The 20,929-nt window shown below is 42.5% G+C and overlaps 1 protein-coding gene across 2 annotated transcripts; it reads left to right on the forward strand.

Annotated features, from left to right (window-relative positions):
• The first annotated feature begins 295 nt into the window (after window positions 1-295).
• Window positions 296-18,989, forward strand: LRP11 (LDL receptor related protein 11). 2 transcript variants are annotated; one of them, XM_027907774.1, is made up of 7 exons: window positions 296-827; window positions 6,125-6,288; window positions 9,281-9,422; window positions 11,500-11,625; window positions 12,360-12,572; window positions 18,407-18,508; window positions 18,750-18,989. In XM_027907774.1, the coding sequence occupies exons 1-7, from the start codon at window positions 311-313 to the stop codon at window positions 18,902-18,904; spliced, it is 1,419 nt and encodes a 472-aa protein (XP_027763575.1). In that variant the 5' UTR covers window positions 296-310; the 3' UTR covers window positions 18,905-18,989. The 2 variants fall into 2 exon arrangements, with proteins under 2 accessions (XP_027763575.1, XP_027763576.1); XM_027907775.1 differs by lacking the exons at window positions 18,407-18,508; window positions 18,750-18,989 and adding an exon at window positions 15,004-16,962.
• Window positions 18,990-20,929: the final 1,940 nt, after the last annotated feature.

The raw sequence follows: 20,929 nt of genomic DNA on the forward strand, positions 1-20,929 counted from the left end.
CATCTAACCACCCTCACAGCAAAAAATTTGTTCCCTACATCCAGCCTAAACCTTCCGTCTCTCAGTCCGAACCCGCTGCTCCTCGTCCTATGGCTACATCCCCCGACGGGGAGTCCCCCTCGGGGGCGGGGCCGGGGCCGGGGCCGGGGCGGGGCGGGGCCCGCCGGAGCTGTTCGGGCGGCGGGTGCTGAGCGCGGCCGCGCCGCCTGGTGCAGCCGGGCGGGGCCGGCGCCTCCCGCGCCCGCTCGCTCGGGGGAGCCGGCGGGGGGAGCCGCGCCCGCCGCCGCCGCCGCCGCCGCCGCCCGGGGCCATGGCGGCGCTGGTGCTGGTGCTGCTGGCGGCGCTGGGCGGCCGGGCCGTGCTGCCGGGCGGGCGCTGCGCGGCGCCGCTGGCCGACCTGCGCTCGCAGATCTCGGGCGTGGAGACGCTGCTGGAGGAGTTCCGCCGGCAGCTGCAGCAGGAGGAGCCGGGGCCGCCGGCGACGGCGAGCGGCGGCGGGGGCGGCGGGGAGCGGTGCGGCGGCAGCGGCAGCTTCTCCGCCAGGCCCGACTCCATCATCCGCACCAAGGACTCCATCGCGGCCGGCGCCACCTTCCTGCGGGCTCCGGGTGCCGTGTCGGGCTGGCGGCAGTGCCTGGATGCCTGCTGCGCCGAGCCGCGCTGCACGCTGGCCGTGGTGCAGGGGCCCGCCCGCCCGCGGGGCACGGCGGCCGAGCCGGGCTGCTACCTCTTCAACTGCACGCACCGCGGCCGCCCCGTGTGCCGCTTCGCCCCGCACCGCGGGTACAGCTCCTACAGCCGCCGCACGGCCGGCAGCGCCCCGCAGGGTAAGCCGTCCGTCTGCGCGGCGGGGAGCGGCGGCCCCGCGGCGGGGCGGACATGGCGGCGCTCGGGCGGGGGGGCGGCGGGGCCGGCGGGGGGAGCGGGCGCCCTCCGTGCGGCCTCCCCGGGGCCGGGAAGGCGCTCCCGGGACGAGAGTCGCGGCCGGCGGGACGGGGAGGGGTCGAGGAGCGCCTTTCGGCAGGACTGCCCCGAGCCGGGAGAGGCGGCCCGGACCTATGTGTATAAGTACCTGAAGGCAGGGTGCCAAGAGGATGGAGCCAGGCTTTTCTCGGTGGCGCCGAGCAGTAGGATAAGAGGCAACGGGCAGAAACGGATGCCCAGGAAGTTCCACCTCAATATGAGGAAGAACTTCTTTGCTGTGTGGGTAACCGTGCATTGGAACAGGTTGCCCAGAGAGTCTGTCCAGTCTCCCTCACTGGAGATACTCAAGAACGATCTGGACACAATCCTGTGCCATGTGCTCTAGGATGACCCCGTTTGAGCAGGGAAGGTAGACCAGATGACCCTGTGGTCCCTTCCAGCAGCCCCGTTCTAGGGGGCTGTTCGGGCTTTGGGGGTGTTCAGGCTTGGGGAAACCCACCCCTCACCCCTCTGTCTCTGCAGAACCCTTGGGGTCCACTGTGCCAGCCAGCCTGCGGCTGGGAGCCAGCCGATCAGGTGAGCATGTTCACGGGCCACATGTGCCCAGGGGGACCAGAGAGGTCCTGGCTCCCTGAGAACTACAGGTGCTGGACACCTTGGAAAGCATGACTGGGGTGCTGATCCCAGCTATGCCAGAAGCTGGTGCAGTAGCCTGAGGGCAAGCACATGCTTTTCTTCTTGGGGCTGCTGTCCAAATGTTATTGCCCAAGCTGGTTTCTCATTCACTTAATTCAGGATTTTTCCTGCTTCAGACCTTGAGAGCTAGACTGAAGAAGACAAGGATACCTCACCAGTAGTCCAGAGGCAGCATGGACATTCTCTATAAGCACCTCTGGAGCCTGGACCACATCCAAAGCAGCAGTTTGTTCAACCCTAAAGCATATTTAAAACCAACATATTCCAGAGCAGGCAGCTGTAGATGAAAACAAGTCTGGATTTCTAAATTTGGAGTCTGTTTCCTAGCACCTGATCCAAGAATTTACTTTCCCTCCCCCACCTCCTGTTGTTAAACAGTTACATCTTAAATAATTTTGACTTAATTTCATTACCTCTGTTGACAATACCTTCCTAAATATCATCTGCATCTTCTTCAGCAGTAGATTTCAGCTGAAGTAAATTAGTCACTGCAAGCAACAGGAAGACCTGGTGTTGATGTGTATGAAAACTGTTCCCAGATGTGCCTGCTGTTACTGCTCCCTTGGCAGGGGAGACCTCAGGCTTGAGGACCATCAGTCCTGCCTGTTTCTTGCGAATGTCAGTGGGAATCCCCTGGAAGTATGAGAGAGCAGGGGCTCAATTTGTAGAGGCATTAGGATGCCTAAATATTTTTTGCAAAGTATGTGAGCAGGTAGATTAGAGAGCTATAGCAAGAATCTTATGTCACTAGAGATGAGGAAAGCTTAAGGTAACAGAAAAACCCAAGGTATGATTTTGACGTTTTCAACAGGGAGAGTATTAGTTACACAGTATCATTTATGTAGCAACTTCAGGGTAATTGTGTTCCATAAGCCCCCATTCACTTGCAAGACAGAAGGCTTAAGGCTAGATTTTACATCAAAGTATTGATTTAGGCTTAATTTTTAACTTCCCTAATTTTTTAAAAAACCTGTAGCTAATATTATTGTACAACTGATACTCTACCTATTAGAAATCTTGAATTTCTTGAATTCCTTGAGTTCTTGAATTCTGGAATTCTTAAATGCTTTGCCTTTTTGTTAGATTTGTGACTATCAGCACTGGGCTTGCAAGGCAATTTTAATTCCCAATCTGCAAATCGCTCTGTGTCCTTTTGGGTTTATTTAAAAGTCTGCCTTGTGGGTGATGGTGGTATCAGAAACAGGGGATTATGATTTCTTAATGCAATTACACTGGAGCTGAAGCCAAGCCACAAAAGAAGAATGAACTTTTATTCAAACATCTGTCAGTTGTGACACAGACCAGGAGAGATAAAATTAAAATTGAATTATTTTGCTCTGATGTTTTTTTACCACTGAATTCTTGAATTACATTGAAAAATAATCTGAACAGCAGGACAACGAAGGCACATCTCTGTTCCCTTCTGTCACCACATGACTGAAGTTAGAAAATTTAGGAAAGAATTTTTCATTTCAAGATTTTCTTCCATGAGGGGACCATGTTTTAGTTGTTCCTTTTATTTTATTTTATTTTTCAGAGTAATTTGGTGTTGAGTCTTCTGTTGTTTTCTTTCTGAGAATACCAAACCAGCATTTCTCCATAGATGTGATGCCCTCATAATTCCAGAATATTTTTGAGCATTAGGATACAGTGATCTCTAGGGTGTGGTTTCATTTATGTTAAGGATCTTCATTAAACCAAACCAACTTGCTTATTTAATTCTGTGAGCAATTAATGGCAGATACATTTTTCTCAGATCAAGTGTGTCTGTGCAATTCCAGGACAGTTTAGAGAGACTTACATTTCAGTGTAAGTCCTAGTTCTTCCCTATACACCCAGTTTGTGCTGGTTTGACTGTGGATTTATGTTGCACTTCCAGGCAGTCTGTGCTGTGCTAAGACTGAAACCCTATATGCCTATATTGAAATGAGAGGTAATTGTTTTTGCCTTTGCTAGGCAAATTCTTAAATTTTTGATGTAGAAATAAAGAGGACTTGAGTGTCTCACTGGAAATGTCTGACTTTGCTTCACTGTCACTCACTAGTGATGAGCAATGGAAAGATTCAACATTAAGGTAAACTAATATCAAACACATTCAGGAGTTGTCAGTGAAATAAACTTTTTTAACAAAGTCTTATTGGCAGGATAAGTCTCTATAAAGGATGAAGGAAGCAGAGTAAACCTATCATGTTACCACCCCTCCCCAAAAGAAAAAAGTGTTTTTATAAAATTGCACCCCTTTTTCTAGAAAGAAACCAGCTCCAGCATCTCAGAGTGTTGACCTGGGATATCAGTTCTGTGCTGTTTATTTACATTCAACCTAATTGCAAGTTAAAAACAGAAGTTTAGAGATGCTTTCTGAGCTTTATTTTTCTGCTAAGCTGTGGCTGATAGTCCTTCACTCCCATGAGTGGTGGTTTTAAGTGGCTCCTGAGTATGTCTCCTTGGGTTTTTATGCTGATTTCTTAGAAGCATGTATTCCCTGGATTTGAAGGTGTTTCACTTGCTAAGGATCATGTATTCCATTGCTTAAAACTTGGCTGTGGAAAAAAAGTCTTCAGCTCAATAGACTATCTCCTCCCATGCCATATGCCTCTATCAGGACAATTTTTCCTTTACTAGAGCAAAACTTGAGCAGTTTTGCCATTGATTTACCTTTCTGAAGATGATCTAGTGGCATACAAGCAAAGGGTGGTGTTTCCATCCTCTGGGACCAGAGGTCTGTGTGGTCCCTCAACTCATCTTTAGCAAAGAGCTGTCATGAATTTCTGTGACCCGCCTCAACATGAAGTGGTCCTTCCATTGCGGCTCATGCTGTGTCTCACCTAAAAAATCCAATGCGCAGGCTGGAAGGTGGAAAGACCTTCCCCGGTTCTTCGTTCGCGAAGAGACTGGCCATTATGCTGTTGGAGTATAAAGTTAGTCCAAGAAGAGAGTATCCTTATTGCTTAGGGCCCAGGGGCAGTGGGTTTTGTCTCTGCCCCTGAAGGGCATTAATCTACTCATTTAAACAGGCAGGTGACATGAAACCCCTTTCCAAGGTAGAAGAATGGGCTGAGCTGTTTCAGACCGAGGTTGGTGTCTTTTTGACAGTTATTGGTAAAGTTAATAATTGTGGGAAGATGTTACATAACTCATATATACCAAATAAAAGTTGCCCTGGCACTGTAATGGTGGTGTTTATTAATGAGGGGGTTTTTTTGCAGATGTTGCTTTTTAAACAAAGTTGCTTTTGAGAACTGAGTGTATACAAATTAGGCAAACCTTCCCGAGCCAGCTAGATGAGTGAGAATTGGTTTCTACTTACTACTATCAGACCCTGTTCTCAGTTATGTTTTCCTAACTTAAAGCATTTGCCTTGAATTTTTCTATGCCTTACCTACTGCTGACAAAAGCAAGAAATAAGAAGTTTGCTGTTCAGTCAGAGATAAACAGTTACCCAACTGCTCTGATGAGCTCCATGACTTCGAGCATGTTCTTGATACTGTTGTAAACATGTCCAAGTAAAATCCCCACAGTAGGGGAAATGCCTTTCCTTGAGCAGCTCACACAGAGTGAAGTTACAACATTGTGTTCAGTAGATGCTTTTCTGAGCATAAAATCAATATCTTTACAGGAGTTGAAGAGCAGAAAACTCTCTGGCACTCCAGAATGCCCACAGAAAGAAGGAAATTTGAGTGCGGAAGTGCAGAAAAATATAATCTTGTGGCTAAAGTTGTCAAATACTGACTTATTGAACTAGATTTTGTCCCTCTGTCTTCTCTGCACTGCCTGCAGGTTGCAGAACAAATGATTTAAACTACTTCTCACAGGCTGTGTCACTTAACAGATCATGGCTTTTGTTAGTCTAACCTGAAAAGCTTGTGGTTTGATTGGCAGAAGTACTTAGTACTCACAATTTTAATCAATAGCGATTGTACTTTGAATATAGCAAAATGCTACAAATCCTAAATAGTCTGAAAATCAAGCTTTGAATGTCTTAAATGAGGCACTTAAAATTGGTGGTTGTTTCTGATGATTTTTAATCATTATGTGCACTACTTCAGCAGGGTGCCAGCTTATGCTAAATAAGTCTTTCACTCCTGTAATGACATGTTATAAAAAGAGACTAAAAGCCTATTAAGTTATGCAGAGTGCTGCTGTAACTGTGTATGTAATTCATGTTTAAACCCATTTTCCTTAGTTCAGATTAAAATCTACACTGATGCTAAAAATCCTGTTTGTTGTATTACTGAAACACACAGTTGCCTGAGAAGTTTTCTATGCCATGTGTTTCTAATGTAGCAGATAATTCCCAAAGACATCATTGAATATAGAATAATTAACTAAAATTGAACTAGGTATTACTTTGCTTAATAAAATGTGCACTAATGAACATGTCCATCTTTCAGAAAGTTGCACAGGAGTGAAACAATACCTTAACCAAGAAACAAAAATGTGCTCTATATAAATAATAACTCAGCTTCCTCTGATAAGTAACTGGTCTTCTCTTTTTTTATTGAAGAAGAAGAATACGATGAGCCTCCGCAGTGCAAGGCAGGACAAGATATTGTGCTGCAGTCACCTGTTGACTGGGTGCTTTTGGATGGCCGAGAAAGTTCAGATGACCATGGAATTGTGCAGTATGAGTGGGCACTGCTGCAGGGTGACTCATCGGTTGAAATGCAGGTACATGTGCAGTCTCACACACGGACAGTTACTTCCAGATTGTTATGTTTCTACAGTTTTAAACGTAGAGCTAAAAATATTAAATGTATTCAAATGGATCTGTCTACCAGGCACCAAAATTAGGATGTCTGTAAAATTTGAAATGTAGAGCAGCCCAGGCTGGAAGAGACTTCAAAAGATCATCTGGTTCAACCTTTTGTGGGACAAGGAGTCTAGATGAAATTATCTGTCAGATCACATCTGGAAGACCTCCAGTGAAGGAGGCTACACTGTGTCCATAGGGAGTTTGTTCCAGTGATTATTTCTAGTGGTTTATACAGTTAATCTCTATCCTGGATGGCATGAGACAGACAGCAGCAAACAAGTAGATGCTAATACTTTACTGTATTTCAGCTCTGCTTTCTTTTGCCATTGTTTGTGCTCACTTGCACTTGGTTTTCAGCTTCAGTGATCCAGGTTAGAGACCCCTCAGTAATTCAGTTACTAAAAATTACTACCTTATTAGGTACTTTCACCAACAGCATTCTGTCAGTGCTTCTGGAGAAACTGCAAAGAAATGTGTGATATAGAATTTTTGAGATATTTAAGAGTCTACTCATAGTCTGATCACAGCCCACAGTATCCACGGCACACTGGGAACTCCATCTCAAGCAGGAAGGATATGTAAAGGTTAGAGAGTGTGGACCAAAACGAAGCTTTAAGAATAGTTGCTAGATATCATCTAGATGAAATGAACATTTTATTAGCAAGTTGTTAACATAACCCCTTGCAGTATTATTTTCTTTCATGAGCAATTAAATACTCACTGATGTAGTATATTCAGAGTAAGATAAAAATTTAAAAAAAAATTAAAATGTATATGTTTTACTATTACTCAGAGTCACTCTGAAAAGTACAGACAAGCTTCATATCTATTTGAACTTGTGAAAATCACATTAATCTTGGTGGTTTCTTTGTATTTGTTAATGGAAAATGAATTTGACACACATTCATGCTTAAATAAATACTTCTCCATTGTGTTCAAATGAGCAGGAATTTCTCCTACAGATATGTACCCTGATGATTAGTCATGACAATTTAATTTTTAAAGTTGAATTAATAATTGTAATTTTTTCATACATTCTTCAGTTGATGTCTTTTGTGCTTTAGTTACTGCCCTGAAGTTACTGAATTTCATGTCATTTATTCTTTGAGAATAATGCATGAATCCATAGTTACAAGGGAGAATGGGAATGTGTTTAAATAAGATAAAAGGCAGCTGTTGCATTGCTCTTAGGGACTGAAGAATAAATAGAAGACAAAGGAGGGGAAAGGACTGCTATAGAGAGATCATATTGTAGAAGGAAGCCAGCATAATTAATTTTTCTTCTATTGTGACTGATTATTGCTTTTTAGATAATTTGCTTCTCAGATTGGGACCCACACTCTGTAGCTGAGCAGCTCCTCAACACTTAGGGACAATAATGGGCTGGGGTTTTTTAAAATGCTGATTATCTAGAAATTTACTATCTATTTTAAGCCAAAGTTTTTAAGAGAGCAGGTACAGGCAATCATTCTTCAGGGCAGATAAAAAGGAAAGCAAAGAGGTCACTGGGAGCAGTGGTGGTGTATTTGGAAGTCAGTGGCATTTCTCTAGCTCTGCACTGAGAAGAGACTTGGACTCCAGGGCTCATGAGTTTTAAATACTGCATTTGCTCTCCTAGTAGTCATAGTGAACAGCAGAACATATTTTTTAGAGCATATTCATTTCTGTGATAGACTAAAGAATAAAATTCTAAGGGGTCATACACTCCATCAGGAGGTAATCAACAGAATGATCAGATAGCCGAGTGCATTTATGTAAATGGAAAAGGAAAGATATTTAAGTTAGCAAATTTTATTACTCAGAGACAAAAATGCATTTATCAATACATTCTGCTATGAAGGTAGGTCTAGGATGCTATGATCATATTAATCAAAAACTCCTGTTAGGCATGAAAAGCAACTTTAAATAACCTAAGATCTTTATTGAATCTTTGGTTTAATGTTAAAGATAATCACACATGATTTTAATATGCCTTTCAGTTACTTGTAAAAATAGTCCTGTGTGCTTCATTTGTAAAAATGCACTACATGTCCAGTAAACCTGCAGTGCTTTTTTGTAGTTACTGAAGTGTTAGTGAATTCTGAGACAGCTGAAATTATTTGTGACTGGTAATGGTTATGAGTTTAAAAAAAGTTCAACATTTACAAATACCCCACTCATTTTGTACAGAGGTACTCCTAAATTACTATAGTACTGATGATGCTAGTTTGGTACCTGCTTTAAATTACTATAGAATAAATTATTTTATTAATTTCTTAGTGAACTAATACACTTTTAAGTTTTTTTTATCCCATGACTTAATGAAACCAAATGATTACATCACTCACTGTAGATAAACTTATTTCTGGTTCAGAGCAAGCCATGGAAATGCAACATAGGACGTGGAAAAATTCAGTCCAGCAATTTGCAAAAGTTGTAAGTGTCTGCATCAAATGTCATACTGGTCAGAGGTGGGCAGTCTTGTTGATAAAGCCATGCTACCACTTACTTTATCATAAATCAATATATAGCAAAAGTCACTTCTGTGGATCCATGTATATTGTCTACAGACTAAATAGTGAGCAAAAGCCTCATATTTTACTGCCTACCCTCTAATCTTACATTTCTACTTACTGAAAAATTGAGTTAAATGTATGTGTCCATTTATTTTCCAGTGCTAAGATCCACAGCTCCAGGTAACTGAGTGTACCATGAAAAACAGTACCTAAATATTGTGTTTATTTTTACAAATGGATGCAAAAAAAAAAAAAATAGATCAAATGTTACATGTTGACAAACATGCTTGAGTAGGTTGAATAGACTTGAGAGAATTATTTAATTTCCATGAAACGATCTCCCTATTCCTAGAAGTTTATGGATGGATTGTTTATACCAATATGTTTTTTTTCCACTGTCTGTCTTTATCAGGTACCACAACCAGGAACACTGAAACTGTCTCACATTCAGGAAGGCGGGTATATTTTCCAGCTAACTGTGACAGACACTGCAGGTCAGCAGAGCTCTGACAACGTCTCTGTGACCGTTCTGCCCATGGTTCATTCTGCAGGAGGTGAGAAAACAAGCTGTTGTTGCCTGAGTGACACCCAGGGTATGGTATTCAGAGCAGAGCAAGCGTCTTGATAGAGGCAAAAATCTTATTCTCCATTTCTAGTGTTTTATTTTGTCTGCATCCATTACATAATGGCATCTCTTTCAGCTTTGAATCACTCTTTCAAAGTGAAGAAACAAACAAGCAGCACTTGTGTGCTACAGCAGTAATACTTCCAAGCACTGAATGTTTGTCCTTCTACTGCTTATAAGCATGCACTTGTAAAGGTGTAAGGGTTGTAAAAATTAAATGCTGCCAGAGGTATCAGGCACATTGTAACACTGAGATGGTGTAGACAACATGGCAAGTCTTGTGCTATAGGGAAGACCTAGCTAAAATCAGTTAATTTTATGTGTGAGGCAAACTTAATAATAATAGTGACCTGCATCTGTAGTCTAAAAGACAGCATGACTTCTTGTTTTCATGCATTTAAGGTTTTCTGTCTAGTGGTTGTTATTGAAGCCTTATGCTACTGGGGAAACTGAAACTGGAACTGACCCATCATTTTTAAACTCTGAGCCCCAGAAACATGCAAGAAGCATAAAGGGTAGAAAGTAAGTTAGATTTCAGTGGCTGTCAGTCCTGGTCTCTTTAATGTAATAACTTCTAATTACATTGTAATTAACAAGTTGCTAGTACAGATCTGCTGCTCTGGCACAAAGTAGAAGTTAAATAGTGTTAACATCCAGTTCAGCTGGACCGGTGAGAACCTTGCTCTGCACCAGTGCAATATCCCTATGTGAGAAAGTAGTCCCTGTGCCAATAAACTGGTATTGCAAAAAAACCTGCTTAATAATGCCTGTGTTCCAGTAATGGATTATAGAGCTGTGTTCATAAACTTTTAATTCAGCTAAAGCAGCTAGAGAGGTTTACTGGCTTGTTTATTTGCTTCTGTGGGTATCAGGGTTATCTTTGGTATGGAGCACATAGAGGATGCACTATCTTTTTTATTTTTCTAATTCCACATCTATGTTAGCAATTCAGGTGTTACTGCTATAGCTAAACCAGTGCCTTAATGCATGCAAGGTCTGTGCTATTATTAGAGCTGAAGTTTAGGAGATGCATTTTCTGATTTTAGGGGTTTTAAACAGGCATCTGTGTTCCTGCCATGCTTCCATTAGCATTGCACAGTTTTTTTGGTGCACAGCAGGATAACAACCGAAGGCTGTGACTCCCTTATGCAAATCGATTTGCTGTTACAACATTAATCAAACACTGAACTTGATAGTGCTTTACAAAGAGATGAAGGACACTGCTGTTAGAAAGACAAAAGCACATATGTAAACACTTGATAATTAAAGGATCAGAATGGGTTTCAAGAAAGCTTCGAGTATGCAAAATGAAATGTCCAGGGACACTTTCCATTTCCAGAGGAATCTAAATATTAGAGCAGGCAGCAGTCAGTCCTTTCTGGTGAAAGTCATTTGAGAGACCTTGTGCTAGTCCTATTCTGGTCCGTGCTGTATTGAAGTCATTGGATTACTGATGGAAATAAATGACGAGCACTCTCTATGTACTTTAATTAGGTTGCAGAAAACATGCCATAAAGGATCCCATATAGTCTGTATGTGTGCATGTAAACCAACATATTGTCAGAAATACATAATGGGTATGTAGTAGGAATTACATGCTGGAGGGATGCCATTACAGCCACAGAGATTTCATTTATTTGTTTTCAGGACTGTTCTGGGTCCTTTAAGCCTAAGAAGATCTCCTTTCAGGTTAGGCCAGCAGAATTTAAAGCACTGTAAGGGTGCTGCACAAGGTATAAGGTGCAACAGCCTCCAGGTTGTGTATTCCTGCAGTAAGAGATTTCCAGAATAGTGATGAAGGTGCCAGAAATAGCTATTAACTATTAGCTTCCATGTCAATATGACATCATATAGCTGAGTCTGACCCTTCTTCAGCTTTCTGCCTTGTTCATGGTCCTTCTTGATATGGCAGGATTTTGCCTTTTCCTCAGTGCTGCAGATTTTACTCACTGACCCAGTACTTACTACCTGGATTTCTTGGTAATTTGGGAATTGTTTCTCAACAGCCTGTGTTGGGGTTTGCTCTCGCTATCAGTTTATCTGCGATGATGGCTGCTGCATTGACATCACTTTTGCTTGTGATGGTGTGAGACAGTGCCCTGATGGATCAGATGAAACTTTCTGCCAGAATCGTAAGTGTGCCAGGCCACGATGTAGATTGTGGAAGTAACCACAGCCCAAATGACCAAAGGGGAATGATGCCACTTCTGTGGCCTCTCTCCCTATGAGCAAGCAGCTTGCTCCCAGCATAGAGCCCTTCTTTGGAATTAGCACATGGGGAGAAGATGTAATGTCTGCATACAGCAGGTGCTCAGAAATTTTCTTCAAAGCATATGAAAACTGTCAAGGGTCCCTAAATGACTGATTTTGTGTTGAATATTTCTAAGATAAGTTTTTTCACTTGCATGATGATTCTGGAAACAAGAACTGTGTTTCAGAGTGTCTCGGAAATATTATTCAAAGTGTCGCTACCACCTTACAAGAATCCGAAACGCTCTGAGCAGGCAGCGGAACCAGCTGATTCATGATCACTCTGTTTGCTTTCATTAGTCATCCCTCAGTATGTGCCCACGCTCAATTAAGTGAATGAAAATTATAAGAGGGTAAATTGGCACAATGGCTAACCACTCTGGCATTGATAGTTTAGTTGCTGGACTTCCCTGTAGAGTTCATGAGCGTACTCTTGCTTAATAGTTAGCAGCAACCAACAGTTCTTGATATATCTGCAGCTCACATTTCATCATATGTGTGAACCTGTGAAAGTTTTTAAGCCTGCCTCAAGGCCCATATTGAAGGGTCTTCCTTAAGAACACTTCCATTCCCTTTAATTATGTACCAAAATTACAGTTTTTGTTTCTGTTAACAGTCAGTCCAGGTCGAAAGACAGTGACACACGCAGCTCTTGGGACTACCCAGCAAAGGACTGTAGGACTGACTGAAAACACAGATGAAAACTTCTCTGCAGAAAACACCCTGAAAGCCACTGTCAGAAATCAACCACTTCTCTCAGTGGATACAGGCACGTCTAACCAATCGCTTTCTCAGGGACCAAAGAAACAAATCAGTGGATTTGTGCCAGGTAAGAGTTGAAATAAATCAGTTACAATAAATCATTCTCTAAAGAAAGAAAATGTCTTGCACCTTAAATTTATTTTAATTGTTTTTTGGTGCCTAAGAGGGAAAAAATTGAAAATATAAAAAAAGAACCTGTAATAATGAAGTTCTATGTAGGTTTTGATTTATTATTGTCATGTCTACTTTTTACCAGGTGCAAAAAGAAAGTTAAAATATAGGGATGCCAGGAAAATAATACAGTCTAAGGAACAAAACATGCAGTGAGCTAAATGCAAATTCTGCCCCAGGTTCAGCTGTGTAGGCTGATGTATTAAGGCTCTTTAAATCTGTAGGGAAGTACTTCAGGAGAACATAATAAAGTACTGTTCAACTTGGGTGAGAGTAATTGCTTTCCTCCTGGTGTTAATTATGACTTCTTTCTTTCTTTCTCCTCTGAACTAATATCTTTAGTATTATTGGCATTTTTTTTCTGAACTGTGTCTCCAGGGCAGGAGTTTTTCATCACTATAGGAAAGGCTTAGCCTTTGGTAACAGGTGAACGTGTACAGGTCCCCAGTATTGTTCTCCACAGTGGCTGCAGGCCTGTAGTGAGTCAGCGTGTGGTGATGTTACAGGCAGAGTCCCCAGCCCTGGCCTTTGTATGAGACCTCCCACTTTTATTTCTTCATGTTTAGACTGATTCATGTACCCCAAAACACATTTATTTATAACCAGCTTTATTTTTCAGTTACAACAGAGCAGTGCTCAGTGCACTCTGCTGCCAACTCTTGTAAAGGGCATTGCCCTGGCTGGCACTTGAGCATTTCTTCAGATGCCTGTACTTCATCTGTGGAGACTGCAAAGGGAGTGAAAACAATATTCTTCCAGAATTAGAGTGCCTCAGTAGGGACTGATAGCAAAATCCTCAGTTTTCCCTTTTTCTGGCAGTGTAGATGACCTTGGTGCTCTTCACTGGAATGACTTAAATTCTAAAGTCTGCTCCAAACCCTTCTCGCTCACATAGTCTTGAGTGAGACCTCATATGGGGCCACCCAAACCAAACATCAAATATCCAAGGGACACTGCAGCCTCCAGGGAAAATTCAGCTGCTAAGTAGGTCTCAGAAACCATCTGGATCGTGAATCCAGACATAAAACCAGAACTGAGGTCACCAACTTCAGCAACCTATAATCGGGGGTTGTAATTGGAAGTACATCCAAAAGTGTGGCACTTTTGCGTAGTCACTTTCTGAGTTTATCTATTGCACAGTGACTTACTTGCACCGGTTTTGCTCTCAAGGTAGCCTTTTGCACAGCAGTAGACATGCAAAGAAAGAAATTCTTATAAAACTAAAAAAGTGTGATGGGGCTTCAGTAATTAGTGTACTACAAGTAGCTGGTTTAATTGTTTTAATTTTAAAAAGGCAAGATTTCAAGCTGACCATGTCTAGTTTTAATTCTTGTGGCTTTAACATTACTTTTTTGACAAAACTCAGTCAAAATTTAATTTTAGATGCGTAAGAATTTCCTTCAGAATAGAAGGTTCCAGTCTTTACTGACCCATGAATCCAATACTTTTAACCAAAAAAGCAGCAAACAGCTCAGTGAGGTTTAAAATCACCTACAGATCAGTTCCAAATGGGGTGCACGTGGTGGGACATGAAGAGGTGCTAGGTACATGGGTCCAAAGGGCAACTGCCAAAAAATGCTCTGCCAAAACCTGCTCTGATCTGCTGTCTTCTCCTGTAGACACTTAAACTTCATAGGAGTCATATTCTGTACATTAATGATTCACAAAGGTTCAAGTCCTGCCCCACCAGAAAGCATCACAGTGTTTATAAAGTTGAGGAGACAGGCACCTAACCTGTTCCTAAAACCCAGATCCATTAACTAGACTTCTCTCCATCACTGCCATCTCAAGAAAGTTACAGACCAAACCTAATAATTATGTGATGCAAAAATCAGACACACAGAACTGCCGAAGCAGCTCCATGAAGCTCATCTGGAAGTGTTCAGAGGGGCAATAACTGCTACATGCATTTTTGAGGAGAGGTAAGCAGCACTGAACAGAAATCATACCAGCAGCCTCAAAAGTTCAGCAATTCCACTGGCAGAAATCCTGTTCTGGGATGGACTGTCTCCTGAGACAGGGCTAGAGCTGCTACTGGTGCCAAGGTGGGACCTCTGCCTCTGAGTCACACTGAAAACGTCTTTGTTGGCCCAAGGCTTGTTGGCCTGGAGTTGATTTTGCAAACATCCAGGCTTCCTATATACTATTATACATACATTTTAAAAATAAAATTTCATTATTTTAATGTCAATATGTTGAAAAGCTGTCTACTTAACGTACATATTAAAGGGATATGGCTGTACAGTGGCAGCACAGGTTCCAGCTTTTTACTTGTGGCTGCTCCATTCAGGGCTACATTTGTCTTATTTCTTAGTTGACTATTTCAGATTGTCATGGAAATACAATCCAAGAAGGAAAACGTGATACCCTCAAATCCAGTGAATGCAAGGCAGAGTAAAAGAAGGTGTTATCTACTGGAGACAGCATGTGGCACATTCTAACTGGCTGCTAGACTTGACGCTTGATACAGGAGCTTTCAGCTGACTTCTAAAGAACAGAAGTTTTTCCCAAGAAGTTGCAGGACTGGGGAGTTGCTTTGTTTTCTTTTTTACATTTGTTTTTATTACAATGGTGCTTACAGTACCAATAAGGGCATGTCCTTTCTGCTACTTACCTCTCCATAAATAGATTTCATCTCTCAGATTCCAAAAAAGATGTCCAATAAAGGGACCTCCTTGTTGAGAACCTCCATTTTAAAAGGAGCTGGGCTAAGCTGCAATGTTTTGGACTGTGGGATGGTTCCTGGTAGCAGGAATATGAGCTTTCTGCCTATGAGGATCATATAAGGGAAAATTTGTCCCAGAATCCATTTTCTCTTAACAGTTTCTCTGTTCCAAATGTCCCTTAACCTGCCATCTTTACTCCAGTGGCCCTCATGTTTTTCTCTGACTTGATACAAACTTTTTAAGGATTTACACTGATGTCTGAAAATATGAAAATATGTAAGTCCAAGTTAAGTACTATTTAAAATTTCTACCTGACCTAGCAGAGAATCTATTCACAATAAGGAGGAAAAAAACACAACCAAGCAACCAAAACAAACCCCAAAAATCAGTCATTTTTGACAACGGGTGAATCTCATTCTGCACTCCTGCCTTTCCAGTGGGATTCCTCTACAGCTGGGGGACTCCAGGAGAACACTTAGTCCAATACTAGGAGATAACTTCCTCAGACACAGGGCATGGAGTCTTCCGCAACAGACTCATAGTTTAATTTTTGCCCAAGCTGGAAGGCCAAACATTTTCTTCCAAAGTTGGGAGCAGAGGCAGGAAGAGGCATTTTATGTCAATAAAGGAATCCGTTCTCTCTCTGCAGACATGTCTCCATGGTAAAATAACCCAGACTGCATCTCCTACAAAGGCCAGCGCAGCATTTCTTCATGGCTGCCTCCAAAGAGCCCCAGTGTCCTTCTCCAGGGAAGTTCTTAAACCCAGCTGCATATTCTGGCACTGCTGCACGTGCAGATGAATACAGCAAACACACAGTCGCAGCAAAGCTCACTGGAGTGAGCAGTGGGCTGGCTCCTAAGCAGCAACAGCCAGTAGCAAACGTGGTCACGCAGACGGCTTGAATTCATGAGCAGCCTGAAGATTTACACTCCCCAGCATAGCCAACTCAAGTGTATAAATCACCATAACAGCTTTGCATTCCCCTGGCACAAGGTCCCTGGCTGACCGTGCCAGCTGTTGTGCAGTGCTGTTCAGGGCTGGGATGACAACATTTGGCTGAGTGCCCAAGCCTTAGTCATGCTTTTACTGTGGAGGCATCGACAGCAGGAGCTCTAACCTAGATCTCTAAATTAGGGGAACTGGAAAGGACTGTAAATTGCAATTTACTAGGAACAGACTAGAAAATCAAAAGAAAGTGAAAACAAAATGAAACCCAGGTAACATGATTATGTCACGCTCCTAAACCTGTTTGGGGAAATTGCTCTTTGTTTTCTAGTGATAATAGATAAGGTGTTGAGCAGCACTGACTGATAGTCTTTCCAGTCATGTAAGAGCAGCCACAAGTCTTAACAAAATCCCACAAGCTTTACTGAAGGGATTCTGTTCTTCTACCCTCCCAAAATTTTCCCACTAAACTTCTCTCCATATTTGTCAAATGTCTTTACAAGCACTTGGCTTAAATACTCCATTTACTCAAATGGCAGGGAAACAAATTTACAAAACAGGCATTTAGATCTAGCCTTGCCATTCAGGCTGGAGCCTGAATTTTCTTAAGCCAGTATCTTTTGGGTATTTCCAAAATAAAGACAAATACTTGTTTAATTTCATTCAGGAAAAACAGAAGCAGAAAACAGTTGCTAGTTTTAGTCTCGGTTACATTCAGGTCATCTTGCACAGATCTAATACCATACAGGTACTTTAGAGCCAGTACAATTTACACTCAGGATTCCCTTAACTCCACTTTACCTGCCAGAATAACATAAAGAGCCCAGTGAGGTGGAGGCCACAGCTCATTCCTAAGGCATCTCCTGCAGGGGAAGTTAGTGTTTATGCACCCCTATCCATAATGGCAGGGCAGTAAAACCAGAGCCTGGGAGGAGGTGTTCTGCCTTAGAGTGGGGACATCAGCACTGACCTCATGACAGTATTGATGAAACAATTTAAGCTTTAATTAACAGTTGTGAGTATTCGCTGCTGCCACTGACAGGGAAACATTCTGTGGCTCTTCAGAGCTGATGGTGGTGGGTGGGAGTTACACGGAGTGCACGTTCCAAGCTAATTGACTTACTTAAACACTTCCTTAACACCCACCACTATATGTAATGCCAGTTACAACATATCACATTCATGTTTTACAGATCTTGTAGCATAGTGTGTTTCTGCTGGCTCTGTCACAGTTTTGAAGGCTGCCAGCAAATGTATTGGAGTGCAGTCAAAGTGCCCTTCAATATTTATGTTATCCATAAACCCCAAATATAGTCAATACTTTGAAAATGTAGGCGTATTGCTGATTTTCGTGAGGGTGTTAGTGGATTAAGCTCTCACTCCTGCATGGTGTCCCCACAGCTTTCAGAGTAGGACTTGAGTGGGAGGGCAGGAGGAGGGAGTCCCAGCTGAGTTACTCTGCTTTTCTGAAGTAAAACTGCCACCCCATGCATTCCCAAGAACACTTCTTGGCAGCAAAGTATGTGCTGTCTCTTCTTGAGTAGTTACAATGCTCTGTAACATCTTACCTACTACACAAGCTGCAATGACTCCAAATCATCCTCTTTGAAATGTTTTCCCCATGTATTTTCATGTCTTCCAAGTACTTAAGTTCTGCATCTGTACATGTCAGGTAACAGGCAAAGTTAAGGTGATTTGTGCAGCCAACCTATGCATTTTCTGCTATGCAAGTTCCAAGGATAGAGAATAATATAACATGAAATGGCCTCATTTTCAACGACATATGTAAGAGCTTAAGCAACTCAGATTAGTCTATACCTCATTTTGGAATTTATATTCTTTTTTTTCAGGGGAAAATGACCCCACTTGGGTTTGGTTGAGATGCACTGGGGTTTGGGATGCAAAACTGAATTCACATTTTAGCTTTAGTTTCACATTATTTCAAAAATTCAAGTTATACAGTTCAAGTCAGAAGTTCTTAAACTGCTTTTATTTTGTTTGATTTTTTTCTCCCCTAAGTTTAGTACTTCACATTATTTAACCCTAGTGTCCTGTGGATAAGACTTTCTTAGCCACTGAACAGCCATATTCATTTATCTTGCTTGACTTTGTGCAGATAACAGTTCCTCAGGGAAAAGAACAGATGATAAACATGGGAATGGCATAATGGTGCCAAAGAGAGATCAGCTTGGAGGTAGTCATCCAGTACCAGAAACAGGTAAGACCAATCACGTGAATTCATTTTGAATTACACTAGTTTTTCAGCCAGCTCCTACAATATACATACAATGGTCAAGAATTGAATAATATACTCCATATTCTAGTTTTGTAGCATGAGTTGCTCCAAATATTAGCATCTAAGTGATAGACTAGCTGCATTTTTAAAGAAGAATTGCAGGTTTTCTCTACAGCATCTCACTGTATTAAACAAAATGTAATTTCTCTTAACCTCATTGTAGGTGCTGTGTTACCCTTAGCCTTAGGCTTGGCCATCACTGCTTTGCTGCTTCTTATGGTTGCTTGCAGACTGCGCTTAGTGAAACAGAAGCTTAAAAAAGCTCGACCCATTACATCTGAAGAGTCCGATTACCTCATCAATGGGATGTATCTCTAATAATTGCATTTTGGTCAGTAGTTTTCTCCCTTTTCTCCTACGTCCATTAACCTCTGCCTCTGTGACAGGACCAAAATCCTTAGTTTACAAGATGAGGGACATATTCTTCCCCTTCAGTGATAACATAAAAAGTGAGTAGATGCCCATGCTCAGAAAATAAGAAGTATTCAGACTCCAGAGAGTAGATCCAGCTGTGCAGAAGACACTGCAATGTGGGGAGACCCCATGCTGGATGCAGGGTGCTCTTGCCCTCCCCACAGCAGCTGGGGTCTCAGCCAAGGCCAAGTGTGCCCCAGGGCCAGGGCACTGGAGCAGCCAAGGCCCAGCAGCCCTGGCACAGGGGTGAAGCCTGTGCCAGCATGCTCTTCTCAGTGCTGCCACTGCTGCGCTCTGCCCTGGGTTCCCGGGTGCTCCAACCAAGGCGCTACTTCACTGTCCAGCAGAGACCCATTTGTGTACTTTCCCCCTGATGCACTGGAAGTGTTTCCATTAAAGAATTTGCCTTGCTTTGTTAATTAAAAGCAATCACTAGGCACCAACTTTTGTAAAGAAAATTGGGATTTAAGGAACAAAGCATCTTTTTTTCCATTCATAGTTTAAACTTCTGTGCTGCTAGCAGAGAGCCATGCTTACTTAATCTGAAATGAAAAATACAAGTCCTCAGCAGATGAGCTTGGAATTCCCAGTGCTCAACAGCAGTCATGTACTGTTGCCCAAAGAAGTTGTGGATACCCTGTCCCTGGCAGTATTCAAGGCCAGGCTGAATGGGGCCCTGAGCAACCTGATCTAGTGAAAGGCATCTCTGACCATGGCAGGAGGGCTGGAGCTGGATGACCTTTAAGGTCCTTTCCAACCCAAACCACTCTGATTCTGTGTATGATCCCGGAGCTGTGTCCCTCCTCAGAGCTCAGGGCTTGTTCAGCCTCTTCCACCCCTGGCCTGGCGCGCTCCCACCGCATGAGAAAGCAGCACACAGCAGTTTTTATCCAAGATGATGGAGTGTAGGATTCCTGCTGGTTATCCCATAGCTCCCTGCAAAGCTTGAAAACTTTGGTGACCTGCCCTCAACCCAGAAAAATTCTCATAGAATTAGAGCAAGTAATTTATGTGTGAGTGAACTTCAGATGTGTTAACAGTAAAATGTGTACAGTATATGTTATATATACATATATATATATACACAAGAATCGTGCTGTCTGTCTTGTTTGACTGTCCAAGGATGTCACATTCCTCATGAATCCCAATAAAACCAGAGTCAAATGAGGCATGCACCTTTTTGTACGTCGTCTTTTGTACTTCAGTAGCTTCAAGTCAGCACGAATATTGCCATGGTATAAAATTAGTTCTTCAAGTTGTTCATTCTTGATCACTTTATGTAAAATAGCTCTAATAAACCTATTTTATTCTTATATTTCTTGCATTGTCTGTCTTTTCAGCTACCAGCTAAATTTTGTGCTACTAGACCATATCATGACAGCAGACAGAAGTACATTTCTCCTTTCTGTGAAACAGCCTTATAGGAAGCTGGAACATGTGTAGTGGGGGGAGTTGTTGAGACACTTGCTTCAGGAAGACTGAGAATTACAGTCTTCCTGTCATACCTGCAATGACCTGTCTCTTAAACAGTGCTTGAGCTGAGCAGGACAGCAGTCTCAGAGCTGACTGTGCCAACCACTCAGGGAATCTGGTTTCCAGTGCTCCTTGCTCAGACCCCTCATGCCACATTAGGCAAAGTCTGGTTGGTTGTACTTCAGTGTTACAGTGGGTCCACGACACCATCTGCTGACGCTGCCCATTTCCAGTTGGGGAGCACGGCCTTTCTTCCATTCCAGCCTACAGCAGATGTGGCAATTATCACAAGACCCAAAAGACCACATTTTAAACACAGCCTGCTAGGGAAAACGCACTGTCCATCTGGTTAAGGTATTATTTCCCATCATTGAAATTTGTTTAGAGGTTTAATTAAATATCTAATTCTTCACCATCTTACCACAGCAGCAAGAAAAGCAGTCTTTTCTCACTAGC

This window comes from Empidonax traillii, unplaced genomic scaffold (genome assembly GCF_003031625.1).
Source record: "Empidonax traillii isolate 1590-97213 ecotype Southwest subspecies unplaced genomic scaffold, ASM303162v1 scaffold1542:size93794, whole genome shotgun sequence".
Taxonomy (NCBI): Eukaryota; Metazoa; Chordata; class Aves; order Passeriformes; family Tyrannidae; genus Empidonax; species Empidonax traillii.